Raw genomic sequence first — 20,429 nt, forward strand, 5'->3', positions numbered from 1 at the left:
CCTCCCTCAGCCAAGTGGATCTGAGGTGTCTGCTTCACTGTCTCCCTCTCCCCCATCTCTCCGTCCGTCCGTCCCTCCCTCCCTTCCTCAGCCAAGTGGATCTGAGGTGTCTGCTTCACTGTCTCCCTCTCCCCCATCTCTCCGTCCGTCCGTCCCTCCCTCCCTTCCTCAGCCAAGTGGATCTGAGGTGTCTGCTTCACTGTCTCCCTCTCCCCCATCTCTCCGTCCGTCCGTCCCTCCCTCCCTTCCTCAGCCAAGTGGATCTGAGGTGTCTGCTTCACTGTCTCCCTCTCCCCCATCTCTCCGTCCGTCCGTCCCTCCCTCCCTTCCTCAGCCAAGTGGATCTGAGGTGTCTGCTTCACTGTCTCCCTCTCCCCCATCTCTCCGTCCGTCCGTCCCTCCCTCCCTTCCTCAGCCAAGTGGATCTGAGGTGTCTGCTTCACTGTCTCCCTCTCCCCCATCTCTCCGTCCGTCCGTCCGTCCCTTCCTCAGCCAAGTGGATCTGAAGTATCTGCTTCACTGTCAGGTGCCAGTAGAGCTCAGAGGAGGGCACTCAACTCCCTGGAGCTCAGCTATGACTCTGACTCAACCTCCCGCTAGACACCACTAGTCTGGTAGCTAAGACTGACTCAACCTCCCGCTAGACACCACTAGTCTGTTAGCTATGACTCTGACTCAACCTCCCTCTAGACACCATTAGTCTGCTGGCTATGACTCAACCTCCCTCTAGACACCATTAGTCTGGTAGCTATGACTCTGACTCAACCTCCCTCTAGACACCACTAGTCTGGTAGCTATGACTCTGACTCAACCTCCCTCTGGACACCATTAGTCTGCTAGCTCTGACTCAACCTCCCTCTAGACACCATTAGTCTGCTAACTCTGACTCAACCTCCCTCTAGACACCATTAGTCTGCTAGCTATGACTCAACCTCCCTCTAGACACCATTAGTCTGCTAGCTCTGACTCAACCTCCCTCTAGACACCATTAGTCTGCTAGCTATGACTCAACCTCCCTCTAGACACCATTAGTCTGCTGGCTCTGACTCAACCTCCCTCTAGACACCATTAGTCTGCTAGCTCTGACTCAACCTCCCTCTGGACACCATTAGTCTGCTAGCTCTGACTCAACCTCCCTCTAGACACCATTAGTCTGCTGGCATTGACTCAACCTCCCTCTAGACACCATTAGTCTGCTAGCTCTGACTCAACCTCCCTCTAGACACCATTAGTCTGTTAGCTATGACTCTGACTCAACCTCCCGCTAGACACCACTAGTCTGTTAGCTATGACTCTGACTCAACCTCCCTCTAGACACCACTAGTCTGGTAGCTATGACTCTGACTCAACCTCCCTCTGGACACCATTAGTCTGCTAGCTATGACTCAACCTCCCTCTAGACACCATTAGTCTGATAGCTCTGACTCAACCTCCCTCTAGACAAAATTAGTCTGCTAGCTATGACTCAACCTCCCTCTAGACACCATTAGTCTGCTAACTCTGACTCAACCTCCCTCTAGACACCATTAGTCTACTAGCTCTGACTCAACCTCCCTCTAGACACCATTAGTCTGCTAGCTCTGACTCAACCTCCCTCTAGACACCATTAGTCTACTAGCTCTGCCTCAACCTCCCTCTAGACACCATTAGTCTACTAGCTCTGACTCAACCTCCCTCTAGACACCATTAGTCTGTTAGCTATGACTCTGACTCAACCTCCCGCTAGACACCATTAGTCTACTAGCTCTGACTCAACCTCCCTCTAGACACCATTAGTCTGCTAGCTATGACTCAACCTCCCTCTAGACACCATTAGTCTGCTAGCTCTGACTCAACCTCCCTCTAGACACCATTAGTCTACTAGCTCTGACTCAACCTCCCTCTAGACACGATTAGTCTACTAGCTCTGCCTCAACCTCCCTCTAGACACCATTAGTCTGCTAGCTCTGACTCAACCTCCCTCTGGACACCATTAGTCTGCTAGCTCTGACTCAACCTCCCTCTAGACACCATTAGTCTGCTAGCTCTCACTCAACCTCCCTCTAGACACCATTAGTCTGCTAGCTATGACTCAACCTCCCTCTAGACACCATTAGTCTACTAGCTCTGACTCAACCTCCCTCTAGACACCATTAGTCTGTTAGCTATGACTCTGACTCAACCTCCCGCTAGACACCATTAGTCTACTAGCTCTGACTCAACCTCCCTCTAGACACCACTAGTCTGTTAGCTATGACTCTGACTCAACCTCCCTCTAGACACCACTAGTCTGGTAGCTATGACTCTGACTCAACCTCCCTCTAGACACCATTAGTCTGCTAGCTCTGACTCAACCTCCCTCTAGACACCACTAGTCTGGTAGCTATGACTCTGACTCAACCTCCCTCTAGACACCATTAGTCTACTAGCTCTGACTCAACCTCCCTCTAGACACCATTAGTCTACTAGCTCTGACTCAACCTCCCTCTAGACACCACTAGTCTACTAGCTCTGACTCAACCTCCCTCTAGACACCACTAGTCTGGTAGCTATGACTCTGACTCAACCTCCCTCTGGACACCATTAGTCTACTAGCTCTGACTCAACCTCCCTCTAGACACCATTAGTCTGCTAGCTCTGACTCAACCTCCCTCTAGACACCATTAGTCTGCTAGCTCTGACTCAACCTCCCTCTAGACACTATTAGTCTGCTCGCTATCTGACTGACACTAGAGGCTGAGGTAATGTCCCAAATGGCACCCTATTCTCCAATCATCCCCATAAGGCCCTGGTCTAAAGTAGTGCACTACATAGAGAACAGGTTGCCATTTGGGACACAGCCTCTGACTGAAGCTGGAGGCTCGTGACTCTCAGATTATTATTTTTTCCCACATTTAGTGAATTAGGGGACCCAATCATAAGGATTTACTGAAGAACATTGTTATGATATAGCTAATGTTGGAGATAGATGTGGTATCTATCTAGCACAACTGATAGACTGTCACACACACACACACACACACACACACACACACACACACACACACACACACACACACACACAGACACACACACACACACACAGTAGAGCCACACTCACCACTATAAGGTTCCACATGCGAGCGGCCTCTGCCACCAGAGTGGACACAGAGCTGCAGCCGGGCATCAGGACAATCTTGATGGGCTCAGTGTAGAGCAGGTCATACAGGAGCTTGGTGGCTTCACCTGGATCACACTGTAGGGAACAGAGGCAGACAGAAAGGCAGACTATATAGGATCACACTGTAGGGAATAGAGGAAGACAGAAAGGCAGACTATATAGGATCACACTGTAGGGAACAGAGGAAGACAGAAAGGCAGACTATATAGGATCACACTGTAGGGACCAGAGGAAGATAGACTATATAGGATCACACTGTAGGGACCAGAGGAAGATAGACTATATAGGATCACACTGTAGGGAATAGAGGCAGACAGACTATATAGGATCACACTGTAGGGAATAGAGGCAGACAGACTATATAGGATCACACTGTAGGGACCAGAGGAAGACAGCAAGGCAGACTATATAGGATCACACTGTAGGGACCAGAGGAAGATAGACTATATAGGATCACACTGTAGGGACCAGAGGAAGACAGACTATATAGGATCACACTGTAGGGACCAGAGGAAGACAGACTATATAGGATCACACTGTAGGGACCAGAGGAAGACAGACTATATAGGATCACACTGTAGGGACCAGAGGAAGATAGACTATATAGGATCACACTGTAGGGACCAGAGGAAGATAGACTATATAGGATCACACTGTAGGGACCAGAGGAAGATAGACTATATAGGATCACACTGTAGGGACCAGAGGAAGATAGACTATATAGGATCACACTGTAGGGACCAGAGGAAGACAGACTATATAGGGTAAACCATCACATTGCATGGGGAACAGAGGACTAGTAAATAGAGGAGGAATCAGAGAGGTGCTTCTACACCTGCATTGCTGTTTGGGGTTTTAGACTGGGTTTCTGTACAGCACGTTGAGATATCAGCTGATGTAAGAAGGGCTTTATAAATACATTTGATTTGATTTGAATAAGGGAGATGGATAGAGGAGTGGAATAAGAGAGGTGGATAGAGGAGGGGGATACGGGAGATGGATAGAGGGGGAATAAAGGAGAGGAATAGAGGGGGAATAAAGGAGAGGGATAGAGGGAGAATAAAGGAGATGGATAGAGGGGGAATAAAGGAGAGGGATAGAGGGGGAATAAAGGAGATGGATAGAGGAGTGGAATAAGAGAGGTGGATAGAGGAGGGGGATACGGGAGATGGATAGAGGGGGAATAAAGGAGAGGAATAGAGGGGGAATAAAGGAGAGGAATAGAGGGGGAATAAAGGAGAGGGATAGAGGGAGAATAAAGGAGAGGGATAGAGGGGGAATAAAGGAGAGGAATAGAGGGGGAATAAAGGAGAGGGATAGAGGGGGAATAAAGGAGAGGGATAGAGGGGGAATAAAGGAGATGGATAGAGGGGGAATAAAGGAGAGGGATAGAGGGGGAATAAAGGAGAGGAATAGAGGGAGAATAAAGGAGTTGGATAGAGGGGGAATAAAGGAGATGGATAGAGGGGGAATAAAGGAGAGGAATAGAGGGGGAATAAAGGAGAGGGATAGAGGGAGAATAAAGGAGATGGATAGAGGGGGAATAAGGGAGGGGGATAGAGGGGGAATAAGGGAGAGGGATAGAGGGGGAATAAGGGAGAGGGATAGAGGGGGAATAAGGGAGAGGGATAGAGGGGGAATAAGGGAGAGGGATAGAGGGGGAATAAGGGAGAGGGATAGAGGGGGAATAAAGGAGAAGGATAGAGGGGGAATAAAGGAGATGGATAGAGGGGGAATAAAGGAGAGGGATAGAGGGGGAATAAAGGAGAGGGATAGAGGGGGAATAAAGGAGAGGAATAGAGGGAGAATAAAGGAGAGGGATAGAGGGGGAATAAAGGAGAGGGATAGAGGGGGAATAAAGGAGAGGGATAGAGGGAGAATAAAGGAGAGGGATAGAGGGGGAATAAAGGAGATGGATAGAGGGGAAATAAAGGAGGGGGATAGAGCGGGAATAAAGGAGATGGATAGAGGGGGAATAAAGGAGAGGGATAGAGGGGGAATAAAGGAGAGGGATAGAGGGGGAATAAAGGAGATGGATAGAGGGGGAATAGAGGAGAGGGATAGAGGGGGAATAAAGGAGAGGAATAGAGGGAGAATAAAGGAGATGGATAGAGGGGGAATAAAGGAGCGGGATAGAGGGGGAATAAAGGAGAGGGATGGAGGGGGAATAAAGGAGAGGGATAGAGGGGGAATAAAGGAGAGGGATAGAGGGGGAATAGAGGAGAGGGATAGAGCGGGAATAAAGGAGATGGATAGAGGGGGAATAAAGGAGAGGGATAGAGGGGGAATAAAGGAGAGGAATAGAGGGAGAATAAAGGAGAGGGATAGAGGGGGAATAAAGGAGAGGGATAGAGGGGGAATAAAGGAGTGGGATAGAGGGGGAATAAAGGAGATGGATAGAGGGGGAATAAAGGAGAGGGATAGAGGGAGAATAAAGGAGAGGGATAGAGGGGGAATAAAGGAGATGGATAGAGGGGGAATAAAGGAGGGGGATAGAGCGGGAATAAAGGAGATGGATAGAGGGGGAATAAAGGAGAGGAATAGAGGGAGAATAAAGGAGAGGGATAGAGGGGGAATAAAGGAGATGGATAGAGGAGGAATAAAGGAGAGGGATAGAGGGGGAATAAAGGAGATGGATAGAGGGGGAATAAAGGAGAGGGATAGAGGGAGAATAAAGGAGAGGGATAGAGGGGGAATAAAGGAGGTGGATAGAGGGGGAATAAAGGAGAGGGATAGAGCAGGAATAAAGGAGTGGGATAGAGGGGGAATAAAGGAGAGGGATAGAGGGAGAATAAAGGAGAGGGATAGAGGGGGAATAAAGGAGAGGAATAGAGGGAGAATAAAGGAGAGGGAATAGAGGGAGAATAAAGGAGATGGATAGAGGGGGAATAAAGGAGATGGATAGAGGGGGAATAAAGGAGAGGGATAGAGGGGGAATAAAGGAGATGGATAGAGGGGGAATAAAGGAGAGGGATAGAGGGGGAATAAAGGAGAGGAATAGAGGGAGAATAAAGGAGAGGGATAGAGGAGGGGAATAAAGGAGATGGATAGAGGGGGAATAAAGGAGAGGAATAGAGGGAGAATAAAGGAGAGGGATAGAGGGGGAATAAAGGAGAGGGATAGAGGGGGAATAAAGGAGATGGATAGAGGGGGAATAAAGGAGAGGGATAGAGGGGGAATAAAGGAGAGGGATAGAGCGGGAATAAAGGAGATGGATAGAGGGGGAATAAAGGAGAGGGATAGAGGGGGAATAAAGGAGAGGGATAGAGGGAGAATAAAGGAGAGGAATAGAGGGGGAATAAAGGAGAGGGATAGAGGGGGAATAAAGGAGCGGGATAGAGCGGGAATAAAGGAGATGGATAGAGGGGGAATAAAGGAGAGGGATAGAGGGGGAATAAAGGAGAGGAATAGAGGGAGAATAAAGGAGAGGAATAGAGGGAGAATAAAGGAGAGGGATAGAGGGGGAATAAAGGAGAGAAATAGAGGGAGAATAAAGGAGAGGGATAGAGGAGGGGAATAAGGGAGAGGGATAGGGGGGGAATAAAGGAGAGGAATAGAGGGAGAATAAAGGAGAGGAATAGAGGGAGAATAAAGGAGATGGATAGAGGGAGAATAAAGGAGAGGAATAGAGGGAGAATAAAGGAGAGGAATAGAGGGAGAATAAAGGAGATGGATAGAGGGGGAATGGGGAAAAATGAGAAGATGAGGGGATTGGTGAGAGGAAGAGGTGGAAGGGGGGATGGGATAAAGGGATTGGGTAGGTTGAGTGGGAATGCAATGGGGGGTAATAGAGAGGGAGAGAGGTAGAGATTGAGGTATACCGATTACATACGGCATTACATTAAAGTGCTATTTGTATGTTAGACTGCACCGTGGGATTGACAGGGTCAGTGATTCATTTCACACTCGTTTACACTCAACAACACCAGAAAACAGGAGAGCCCAGAGACAGAGAGACAAGGTGACGCTCGTCCCAAGGGCACCTGGATTTGTCCTCCGAGAAATCCTTTCCCCGGGGAGAGAAACAACATTTTTTTGGAGTCCCAAAAAGCACCCTATTCCCTATATAGTGCACTACTTTTGACCAAAGTGCAACCTATTTACCTAACCTGAAAGCAGGGACAAAATTTCCTCACCAAACAGTCAATCTCCTGTCTTTGATCCAAGCCTAACAAATGATGGTGGGGGTCTTTCTTCATTTTAATTCTCAACTTACAGTCAATGAAAAATAGATATTCAATTTAAACAATAATGATTGCGGGTTAAATCAATCATTAATAATTTGGTTGTTTGGGAGAGGGAATCCACTGTTGGGAGGAAACCTGCAGCAGACAGTGTTGTGTATGCCAAATGGGACCATATTCCATATATAGTGCACTACTTTTGACCAGAACCCTATGTGCCCTGGTCAAAAGTAGTGCACTACGTAGGGAACAGGGTGACATTTGAGACGCAAGCCTTTGACTACAGCATTGGATAGGGCACTGGATCAAATCGCTAATATTTCACCTAACAGGCCAAACAGTAGGCTCACTGGGAATCTATTCTGGCGACGGCACAGAGAGATACATTACTTCAAAATGATTATGCAGCGGAACCTGATTTCGTTTGATTTGTCAAATCATACAAATGGAGTTAGCAGGGGCCCGAGGCAGCAGATTTTCCCTTACTTAACCACAGTCAGTGTTGCCCTACTACTGTGGCCTATAATCACAGAGCGTTACCTAGAGGCAGTCCCGAATGGCATCCTATTCCCTATATAGTGCACTACTTCTGACCAGAATCCTATGGTCCCCTATGCGCCCTGGTTAAAAGTAGTGCACTATATATAGGGAATAGGGTTCCATTTGGGACGTAGAGAGAAGTCAATGATCCTCTTGCTCTATCTAGTGTATTAATTGATTGCTTTCCACTGTAAAGCCCCTCCTCATGTCCACATTAAATCCATTCCACGTGAAAGACATGCTTTCCACTGTAAAGCCCCTCCTCATGTCCACATTAAATCCATTCCACATCGAAGACACGCTTTCCACTGTAAAGCCCCTCCTCATGTCCACATTAAATCCATTCCACGTCGAAGACACGCTTTCCACTGTAAAGCCCCTCCTCATGTCCACATTAAATCCATTCCACGTGAAAGACACGCTTTCCACTGTAAAACCCTTCCTCATGTCCACATTAAATCCGTTCCACGTAGAAGACACAAAGCTAATGTGACATTATTGGGCCCAATTATGAGCGAGGTCAAGAGTTCAACTGACTGCTAGGCTTTGTCCCAAATGACACCCTATTCCCTGCACATACACAGTGCCCTACGGGCCCTAGTCAAAAGTAGTTCACTATATAGGGAATACCGTGGCATTTGGGACGGGTTTCATTTGGCACGCTGGTTATTAATAAGAACTCCAAATACCAGTTGGAAGAGCAAAGACCAGCCAGGCTTGTTGAGTCAGTGGTGTGTTTGAGGCTTGTTGAGTCAGTGGTGTGTTTGGGGCTTGTTGAGTCAGTGGCGTGTTTGAGGCTTGTTGAGTCAGTGGTGTGTTTGGGGCTTGTTGAGTCAGTGGTGTGTTTGGGCTTGTTGAGTCAGTGGTGTGTTTGAGGCTTGTTGAGTCAGTGGTGTGTTTGGGGCTTGTTGAGTCAGTGGTGTGTTTGGGGCTTGTTGAGTCAGTGGTGTGTTTGGGGCTTGTTGAGTTAGTGGTGTGTTTGGGGCTTGTTGAGTCAGTGGTGTGTTTGAGGCTTGTTGAGTCAGTGGCGTGTTTGAGGCTTGTTGAGTCAGTGGCGTGTTTGAGGCTTGTTGAGTCAGTGGTGTGTTTGAGGCTTGTTGAGTCAGTGGTGTGTTTGAGGCATGTTGAGACAGTGGTGTGTTTGAGGGGTGTTGAGTCAGTGGCGTGTTTGAGGCATGTTGAGTCAGTGGTGTGTTTGAGGCTTGTTGAGTCAGTGGCGTGTTTGGGTCGTGTTTGGGGCTTGTTGAGTCAGCGGCGTGTTTGGGGCTTATGAGTCAGTGGTGTGTTTGAGGCTTGTTGAGTCAGTGGCGTGTTTGAGGCTTGTTGAGTCAGTGGCGTGTTTGAGGCTTGTTGAGTCAGTGGCGTGTTTGAGGCTTGTTGAGTCAGTGGTGTGTTTGAGGCTTGTTGAGTCAGTGGCGTGTTTGAGGCTTGTTGAGTCAGTGGTGTGTTTGAGGCTTGTTGAGTCAGTGGTGTGTTTGAGGCATGTTGAGACAGTGGTGTGTTTGAGGGGTGTTGAGTCAGTGGCGTGTTTGAGGCATGTTGAGTCAGTGGTGTGTTTGAGGCTTGTTGAGTCAGTGGCGTGTTTGGGTCGTGTTTGGGGGCTTGTTGAGTCAGCGGCGTGTTTGGGGCTTATGAGTCAGTGGTGTGTTTGAGGCTTGTTGAGTCAGTGGCGTGTTTGAGGCTTGTTGAGTCAGTGGCGTGTTTGAGGCTTGTTGAGTCAGTGGCGTGTTTGAGGCTTGTTGAGTCAGTGGCGTGTCTGAGGCTTGTTGAGTCAGTGGCGTGTTTGAGGCTTGTTGAGTCAGTGGTGTGTTTGAGGCATGTTGAGACAGTGGTGTGTTTGAGGCTTGTTGAGTCAGTGGCGTGTTTGAGGCATGTTGAGTCAGTGGTGTGTTTGAGGCTTGTTGAGTCAGTGGTGTGTTTGAGGCTTGTTGAGTCAGTGGCGTGTTTGAGGCTTGTTGAGTCAGTGGTGTGTTTGAGGCTTGTTGAGTCTGTGGCGTGTTTGAGGCTTGTTGAGTCAGTGGTGTGTTTGAGGCTTGTTGAGTCTGTGGCGTGTTTGAGGCTTGTTGAGTCAGTGGCGTGTTTGGGGCTTGTTGAGTCAGTGGCGTGTTTGGGTCGTGTTTGGGGCTTGTTGAGTCAGCGGCGTGTTTGGGGCTTATGACTCCTTGCTGGTGAAGCTCCCTAGATTCCTTCGAGACCATCAGCAGAATGTTTTACCCTCCTACTGACATGCTGTTGCTGCTCTCCCTTGCTCCTACAGACCCAGGGGAGGCTGTGCAAGAGGCTTACATTCCATGAACTGTGCAGCTGGGACCAAACGCATGAAATTGAGCTCACCCGACAACACGCACGCATAGGCTACAGTTGTATTTTCAACTGTTTAGGATTGAGCGCCACTGCTTGCCTGAGTGAAGGGCAGAGACAGAGAGAGAGAGAGAGAGAGACAGCAAGAGGCACAGGCACTATCATTGACTTTCAGGATTTTTAGAATGCTCTGAATGTTAAGAATTCTACAAGCAGCTGTTAAATATTTGGATGAAGTAACAATGGCATCGTAAAGACTCATCTGGACTGGAACGGCACGATTATTTTCCTTCGCAGAGAGCGGCATAGACTTTCCATTATTCATATGAATAGGCTAGAGAAAAACACTTTATAAATATAAATTCCTGTTAATTCTCTGATGTAGACTTTTTGAAAATGGCTTGACAGTGCAGGAGGCCTTTAAATATATCCGATGATTTCATAGGGGGTCACCAAAGTCAATAAAACAAAACCGCCTATAAACCATCTTTAAGTGTTGCTGTCAGACAAGCTATGATGAATGTTATGGAGGCCTAGTTGAGAGGGAGAGAGAGAGAGAGAGAGGGAATGAGAGAGAGAGAGAGAGAGAGAGAGAGAGAGAGAATGAGAGAGAGAAAGAGGGGCTATGATAAAATCAAATAACATTTTTATTTGTCACATGCTTCGTAAACAACAGGCGGAGACTGAAGTCTCGTTCACATTTCCCATAGGCACTCCATTATGTTGCGCCAGATGTCATGCATTTCAATGGGGACGTCCACAACAGCGTGGAAACTAAATGCCCCCTTGCGGTTGAAGGATCCGTTGCGAGACGAACGCCGCATACTTTGAAATTTCCAAACTTTGCGTCGTCTATATGAGTACTTATCCCTGTCCTAGCTAGTGACATCTAGGCTCTCCATATCCTTATCCTTGTCCTAGCTAGTGACATCTAGGCTATCCATATCCTTATCCCTATCCTAGCTAGTGACATCTAGGCTCTCCATATCCTTATCCCTATCCTAGCTAGTGACATCTAGGCTATCCATATCCTTATCCCTATCCTAGCTAGTGACATCTAGGCTATCCATATCCTTATCCCTATCCTAGCTAGTGACATCTAGGCTCTCCATATCCTTATCCCTATCCTAGCTAGTGACATCTAGGCTATCCATATCCTTATCCCTATCCTAGCTAGTGACATCTAGGCTCTCCATATCCTTATCCTTGACCTAGCTAGTGACATCTAGGCTCTCCATATCCTTATCCCTGTCTTAGATAGTGACATCTAGGCTCTCCATATCCTATATGTAAGTACCATACAGTCACTGTGTGGACAATGTCGTCGATGCACTTATTAATGAAGCCGGTGACTGATGTGGTAAACTCCTCAATGCCATAGGATGGATCCTGGAACATATTCCAGTCTGTGCTAGCAAAACAGACCTGTAGCTTAGCATCCGCTTCATCAGACCACTTCCGTATTGAGCGTGTCACTGGTACTTCCTGTTGGAGTTTTTGCTTGTAAGCAGGAATCAGGAGGATAGAGTTATGGTCAGATTTGCTAAATGGAAGGCGAGGGAAAGTTTAGTAATCCATGGCCTGTTATCCATGGCTTCTGGTTGGGATATGTACGCACAGTCACTCTATCAGCAGGATAGAGTTATGGTCAGATTTGCCAAATGGAAGGCGAAGGAGAGCTTAGTATGCGTTTCTGTGTTGAGTAAAGGTGATCGAGAGTTTTTTCACCTCTAGTTGCACACGTGACATGCTGGTAAAAATTTGGTACAACAGACTTCATTTTTCCTGCATTAAAATCACCGGCCACTAGGAGTGACTCCTCTGGATGAATATTTTCTTGTTTTCTTATGGCCCTATACAGCTTGTTGAGTGTGGTCTTAGTGCCAGCATCGGTTTGTGGTGGTAAATAGACAGCTACAAAAAATATAGATGAAAGCTCTCTTGGTAAATAGCATTGTCTACAGCTTATTATGAGGTATTCTAACTAAGGCGAGTAGTACCTCAAGACTTTGTTAATATTAGAGATCAGACAGCAGCTGTTGTTAACAAAGAGACACAAACCCCCCCCCCCTTGAGCTTCCCCTGACGCTGTCGTTCTGTCCTGACGATGTGTAGAAAAACCAGCTAGATGTATATTATCCATGTCCTTGTTCAATCACGACACCGTGAATCACAGGATATAGAATAGAATAGACCAACTCTGTCCGGGTGGAATAGACCAACTCTGTCCGGGTGAAATAGACCAACACTGTCAGGGTGGAATAGTCCAACTCTGTCAGGGTGGAATAGACCAACACTGTCAGGGTGGAATAGACCAACTCTGTCAGGGTGGAATAGACCAACTCTGTCAGGGTGGAATAGTCCAACTCTGTCAGGGTGGAATAGACCAACTCTGTCAGGGTGGAATAGACCAACTCTGTCAGGGTGGAATAGTCCAACTCTGTCAGGGTGGAATAGACCAACTCTGTCAGGGTGGAATAGACCAACTCTGTCAGGGTGGAATAGTCCAACTCTGTCAGGGTGGAATAGTCCAACTCAGTCAGGGTGGAATAGGCCAACTCTGTCAGGGTGGAATAGTCCAACTCAGTCAGGGTGGAATAGGCCAACTCTGTCAGGGTGGAATAGACCAACTCTGTCAGGGTGGAATAGTCCAACTCTGTCTGGGTGGAATAGTCCAACTCTGTCAGGGTGGAATAGTCCAACTCTGTCAGGGTGGAATAGTCCAACTCTGTCAGGGTGGAATAGTCCAACTCTGTCAGGGTGGAATAGTCCAACTCTGTCAGGGTGGAATAGTCCAACTCTGTCAGGGTGGAATAGTCCAACTCAGTCAGGGTGGAATAGACCAACTCTGTCTGGGTGGAATAGTCCAACTCTGTCAGGGTGGAATAGTCCAACTCTGTCAGGGTGGAATAGTCCAACTCTGTCAGGGTGGAATAGTCCAACTCTGTCAGGGTGGAATAGTCCAACTCTGTCAGGGTGGAATAGGCCATTATTATGAACCAGTCCATGGGTTATTCATGACAATTGTTTCAGCTATGAGAAAAACGTGGGTAATATTAATATGAAATATGTATGGACATAAATTATTGATCGATTATTAATAATTATTTGTCTTTTTTGTCAACAATGTGGCCTCATTTACCTGGGTACTTGGGCACAAAACCCCCCTCCCTCCCCATTTCCTTTGCAACTTTTGAAGCTTCCCGCAGATTTGTTGCTGGACCAACCTGCTGAAGCAAGACAGAATGAGGACGATAAGCTGAGCAGCCCACGACAGCAGGTCATTTGTTTGGGGGAGTGGAGGGGGGGTGGAGGGGGAGTGGAGCACGGGAGAGAAGCGGGAGAAATTATATTAAAACAATTATTACTCATATTATTTGTTTTATTATGAGGAACTCACTAGGGCCTTTAATGATGTGAGACCTGAGGCCTCTTCTGTCTAATGGTAAGTACGCCACTGCTAAGACGGACTAATTCATTTTATTTATTAATTTAACCTTTATTTAACTAGGCAAGTCAGTTAAGAACAAATTCTTATTTACAATGACGGCCTACCCAAAAGGCAAAAGGCCTCCAGTTGGGACGGGGGCTGGGATTTATATATATATATATATTTATATATTTTTTTTTATTATATATATTTTTTTAAATATAGGACAAAACACACATCACGAAAAGAGAGACAACACAACACTACATAAAGAGAGACCTAAGACAACAACATAGCAAGGCAGCAACACATGACAACACAGCATGGTAGCAACACTAATGCACTTAGTAGAAAATGAATCTTATGAGCAACGTACATCCTTATATAGCCTGTGTTATTCTGTTGGACCAGGAATTTGACCTGGTGAAATAATGCCGTCAAAAATAAACAGAATGTAGGGGGGGGTTGTATGGGACTACTGTCTGCATTGACATATTACCATCCTCAGCCCTAATGACAAGACAAGTGCTGTCTATTCTAGTCTGATCTAACCTCAAACCTCCATGTTCTTCAATTTCTATTTACTTTCACTCAGTCCAGTCTCCCCCGTCTCTGTCTCTCTCTCTTTCTCTCTCTCTCTCCTCTCTTTCTCTCTCTCTCTCTCTCTCTCTCTATCCCCCTCTTTCTCTCTCTCCTCCTCCCCCCCCCCTCTTTCTCTCTCTCTCTCCCCCCCTCTCTTTCTCTCTCTCTCTCTCTTACATTTGTAATCTCTCTCTTTCTCCCCCCCCTCTCTCTCTTTCTCTCACACATTTGCCATTTCTCTCTCTCTCTCTCTCTCTCGCTCTCTCTCTCTCTGTCTCTCTACCATTCCGCCTCTTCTTCCCACCTGCGTCCCTCTTCCCCTTCACGGGAGAGAGATGCCAACACACGACCACACTCACAGTCTGTTAATAGTTATATGCACTGTGAATGGCTGGTGCTCCTAAGAGCATTGCTCTGATTGGTTGAAACTGCTCTGCATCGGAACCTTACTTCAAAAGACCGGGGGGGGTGGGGGGTGGGGGGGGGTTAGAGGTTGGCATGACAACAGTAACCAAGACAACCGCAGTTCAAACAAACAAAAGAACTACAGACTTCTCTCCAAGAAAAGGGAAAGATTGTGTACTTACTATCGTTGCTTGAACTGAGAAACAGAACGGATGGTGAGCCCGTTCGTTGTGGGAGACTCCTATTGAGTGTTCAGTGTAGTTAGCCAAATGGAAGAAGTGCTTTTTTTGGTCAGGGCAGTCTTCCATCATAGGCACTTACAAAGTGTCTTCCCGGTTGGCTGCATGACGAGGAGTAGTTGATTCGCCCCGCTGACCTGAGCTCTAATGAATCTGCCGACTGATTAGGGATTCAACACCACGGACAGCGACACTGCTGAGCACGAGACAAAGTGCCTGTTTCTGCCTCTCAAATGGCTCCCTATTACCTATATATAGTGCGCTATGTGGTGAAAAGTTAGTGTACTATATAGGGACTAGGGTGCCATTCGGGACACAGCCCGTTGTCATCATCAGGATGCAAATCAACCAGAAAATATTTCTTCCTTCTCGCTAGTGAATATGGTTACACTGGAAGTTTACAAATGTTCATTAAATATCCACCCAGGCCCAATGTTCAATAAAGCTGAAGACAGTGTGTGGAGGAGGGGAGGGTGATGGGGATGGGGGGTGGGTCCTGATTTCCCCAAAGTGTCAGGGTTAGAGCAGTGAGATCACTCCCCATGACTTTAGCTCCGGATTAGTGTCGCTTTTGTATTACACAGATATTTATTTGATTTGGTTCGTTAGTTTTAGGGCTGAGCAATAACAATGAGGAATACAATAATGTCTAAAGGCTACGTTTATTTCTGAGTGTAGGATGGAGGGAATTGTATTTCTAAATGTGAGTGCAGGATTGACGGGTTTACCCTCCACACTAGGCCTCCATTACCTTTACCATAACACCTCCCCCTCACACACACACACACACACTAGGCCTCCATTACCTTTACCATAACACCTCCCCCTCACACACACACACACACACTAGGCCTCCATTACCTTTACCATAACACCTCCCCCTCACACACACACACACTAGGCCTCCATTACCTTTACCATAACACCTCCCCCTCACACACACTAGGCCTCCATTACCTTTACCATAACACCTCCCCCTCACACACACTAGGCCTCCATTACCTTTACCATAACACCTCCCCCTCACACACACTAGGCCTCCATTACCTTTACCATAACACCTCCCCCTCACACACACACACTAGGCCTCCATTACCTTTACCATAACACCTCCCCCTCACACACACTAGGCCTCCATTACCTTTACCATAACACCTCCCCCTCACACACACTAGGCCTCCATTACCTTTACCATAACACCTCCCCCTCACACACACACACACACTAGGCCTCCATTACCTTTACCATAACACCTCCCCCTCACACACACACACACACTAGGCCTCCATTACCTTTACCATAACACCTCCCCCTCACACACACACACACACACTAGGCCTCCATTACCTTTACCATAACACCTCCCCTCACACACACACACACACACTAGGCCTCCATTACCTTTACCATAACACCTCCCCCTCACACACACACACACACTAGGCCTCCATTACCTTTACCATAACACCTCCCCCTCACACACACACACACACTAGGCCTCCATTACCTTTACCATAACACCTCCCCCTCACACACACTAGGCCTCCATTACCTTTACCATAACACCTCCCCCTCACACACACACACACACTAGGCCTCCATTACCTTTACCATAACAACCCCCCCCCCCCACACACACACACACACACACTAGGCCTCCATTACCTTTACCATAACACCCCCCCACACACACACACACACTAGGCCTCCATTACCTTACCATAACACCCCCCCCACACACACACACACACACACTAGGCCTCCATTACCTTACCATAACACCTCCCCCTCACACACACACACACACACTAGGCCTCCATTACCTTTACCATAACACCTCCCCCTCACACACACACACACACACTAGGCCTCCATTACCTTTACCATAACACCTCCCCCTCACACACACACACACACTAGGCCTCCATTACCTTTACCATAACACCCTCCCCCTCACACACACACACACACTAGGCCTCCATTACCTTTACCATAACACCTCCCCCTCACACACACACACACACTAGGCCTCCATTACCTTTACCATAACACCTCCCCCACACACACACACACACACTAGGCCTCCATTACCTTTACCATAACACCCCCCCACACACACACACACACACTAGGCCTCCATTACCTTTACCATAACACCTCCCCCTCACACACACACACACACTAGGCCTCCATTACCTTACCATAACACCTCCCCCTCACACACACACACACACTAGGCCTCCATTACCTTTACCATAACACCTCCCCCTCACACACACACACACACCTAGGCCTCCATTACCTTTACCATACACCTCCCCCTCACACACCACTAGGCCTCCATTACCTTTACCATAACACCCCCCCCTCACACACACAACACACCACTAGGCCTCATTACCTTTACCATAACACCTCCCCCCTCACACACACTAGGCCTCCATTACCTTTACCATAACACCTCCCCCTCACACACACACACACACTAGGCCTCCATTACCTTTACCATAACACCTCCCCCTCACACACACTAGGCCTCCATTACCTTTACCATAACACCTCCCCCTCACACACACACACACACACTAGGCCTCCATTACCTTTACCATAACACCTCCCCCACAAACACACACACCACTAGGCCTCCATTACCTTTACCATAACACCTCCCCCTCACACACACACACACACTAGGCCTCCATTACCTTTACCATAACACCTCCCCCTCACACACACACCACACACTAGGCCTCCATTACCTTTACCATAAACACACTAGGCCTCCATTACCTTACAAACACCTCCCCTCACACACACACACACACACTACGCCTCCCATTACCTTTACCATAACACCTCCCCCACACACACACCACACACACTAGGCCTCCATTACCTTTACCATAACCCCTCCCCCTCACACACCACACAACACTAGGCCTCCATTACCTTACCATAACACCTCCCCCTCACACACACACACACACTAGGCCTCCATTACCTTTACCATAACACCTCCCCCTCACACACACTAGGCCTCCATTACCTTTACCATAACACCTCCCCCTCCACACACACACACACACTAGGCCTCCATTACCTTTACCATAACACCTCCCCCCACACACACACACACACTAGGCCTCCATTACCTTTACCATAACACCCCCCCACACACACACACACACTAGGCCTCCATTACCTTTACCATAAACACCCCCCCCACACACACACACACACTAGGCCTCCATTACCTTTACCATAACCCCCCCCCCCACACACACACACACACTAGGCCTCCATTACCTTTACTAGACTAGGTGCTGCTGTATAGCTGTTTTACAGCCTCCTGCCCAGTTGTGCTATTTTGAGTGTTTTTTTGTTGTTGCTGATCTTTACTTGTCTGTACATAATGTTTCCTATGACTGAAAAGAAGCTTCTGGACATTAAAACAGCGATCAACAACCTCCATTTGAATGAAGATGTCAATTTCAACTAATCGGAGGCGCAGGACAAACCACGGACCTGGCCCTAATCCTTGAGACACGGAAAATAAAAAGGCGGCATAAGAGAGGCCGACGTAAGGGCACCCTGATGAAACTACATCGGTGAGTACATAAAGTGCCTCTAATCTCCGAACGTGCAGTCACTGGAGAACAAACTGGACGAGCTCCGTTCGAGACTATCCTATCAACGGGACCTGAAGAACTGCCTGAATTTGAACAGAAAATGTACCTAAGTTAACACATTTACCAGCCTCGACCTAGGGCCTCCAACTCACTAAGTCTGCCCTGCCTCTTAGAGAACATGAATCAAAGAAACACAGTCTATTGGAGCTAATTAAAAACAACTGAGGAAATTAGAGAATTCGCAAAGGACAATTTATTATCCAAATTAAGGCACGCATGACATAGATGAACACAGATTTGGTATTCATATTATGCAAATATAAGCAAAACAAAGTTGCAGTAAAAACAAGCCATTATGAATCAAATGTTGATCTAATATGAATAACGATCCAGTCTGAATTATTAATGTAACCACAAAGCACGTAATTCAGACACTTTGGATGGGATAAATTGATGTTTACGGCAGAAATCATGCAGTCAAAGCACTTCTTTGCGGTTAAGTTAACCGAGGCTACTCACCATGCTATCGTAGTGGATCAGTTCCAGTTCGTACTCCGGCAGTATATCCGTTCTCTTGTTCACCAAGTCGAGGGCCATCTGAGCGGAAGGGAGACAGGCTTGGCCCCCGGGCCAGCCTCCGCTCATCGGGAAGAGGGCACCGATGTAGAGCTTCTTCTTGCCTAGAGCCGGGCAGGACCAAGAGAAGAGTAAAGTCAGCGAGGCGAAGATCAATGTCTGGCCAATGATGGAGCGTCGACCCCCGGGTAGACTTCGACAAGACACCGCCATGGTGGAAGTTTTACAGTGTCAGAAACGTGGTTTTATAAAGTAGAAAATGTTGTGTGCCGCTGATGGTTGAGAATTGTCTTGGTGACTGATATTGTTCTGCTGTTTCTGCGTCAATAACTCGTGTGTGTTTTTTTTGTCGTGATAAAATAAACTATTTTTATTCCTCATAAAATAGCCAGTCTATCGCAACACTAGTTCTACTGAAGGGTAACTTCGTTTTCGTCTGTAAATAAATGTTACTGTTCAGTAAAAGGCTGTTTATCTGTCTCTAAATGATTATTCCTCTGTCTTTTCACTCAACATGTGTTGGTCTTGGGACAATATTATAAACACGACCCAAATCCACAGTAGCCTATAAGTAAATCCAGTTTGATATCATTTACAGGTAGTTACACGTCCTCTTGCAGTTACACGTTTAGCGTAATCAGTAGCCGTGTGAGAGTAAGTTACATTGAAATGAACAGACAGATAAGGTCAAATAACGATACATGCAGGTTGGAAGTCTCTTAATTGAACTTGCTCGTTCGGTATGAATAGCGACCAGAAAACGCTGCAGTGGTAAAGAAGGATTTGTATCCTGAAAACATTCTGTGTTAGTATTTCCGCTGTCCGAGGTTCTGGAAAATATTATATCACTGAGAGCGCCGCAAAGTCTCGGGAATTAGACAGAGAAATGTTGAATCTCCCTTAGTAAAATATTAGAAATAATTTAGAGAGAAATAGGAAGAGATCCGACGGTAAGTTACACTGTTCAACCGTGCTCGTTTTAAATACTCGTCTGTCCTTGCCTTATCCAATTCCCTACATACTCACTGCTCTGCCGGAAGATATTGCACTAGGATTGAATTAAAACGGAACGTTAGGTAGTGCACATGTTATGTAGGATCGACCGCCGCAATACATAAACATGCCACAGTTGTCTATTCCTGCCCGTTAAACGAGACGCGTGTTGTCAACTCGGCATTTTAAACGACAGGTAAGCAGATAAACGGCTAAAACAACAAAAAGAAACGGTCACAGCAGTGTCGGGTTAAACGTAAGTGTTAAAGTGAACAGGTCCAAGCGTTATTTTTTTGTTCGTCGACTGCAGCAGAGAGACTGAAAACGTTACAGTGTTCCAGGTTTACAGAGCACAGAGGGAGGTAGAGAGAGAGAGAGAGAGAGAGAGAGAGAGAGAGAGAGAGGAGGTGG

The 20,429-nt window shown here is 47.1% G+C and overlaps 1 protein-coding gene across 1 annotated transcript in view; it reads right to left on the reverse strand.

The window, feature by feature from the left end:
• The window catches only part of LOC115175312 (gamma-aminobutyric acid type B receptor subunit 1), a gene marked incomplete in the record, with an annotated part of 211,185 nt that overhangs the window by 85,078 nt on the left and 105,678 nt on the right, over positions 1-20,429 (reverse strand). Inside the window, 2 exon segments of the mRNA XM_029734486.1 lie at positions 3,080-3,214; positions 18,969-19,129. Coding sequence (XP_029590346.1) covers positions 3,080-3,214; positions 18,969-19,129 — 296 coding nt within the window.

This window comes from Salmo trutta, chromosome 36, assembly GCF_901001165.1.
Source record: "Salmo trutta chromosome 36, fSalTru1.1, whole genome shotgun sequence".
Taxonomy (NCBI): domain Eukaryota; kingdom Metazoa; phylum Chordata; class Actinopteri; order Salmoniformes; family Salmonidae; genus Salmo; species Salmo trutta.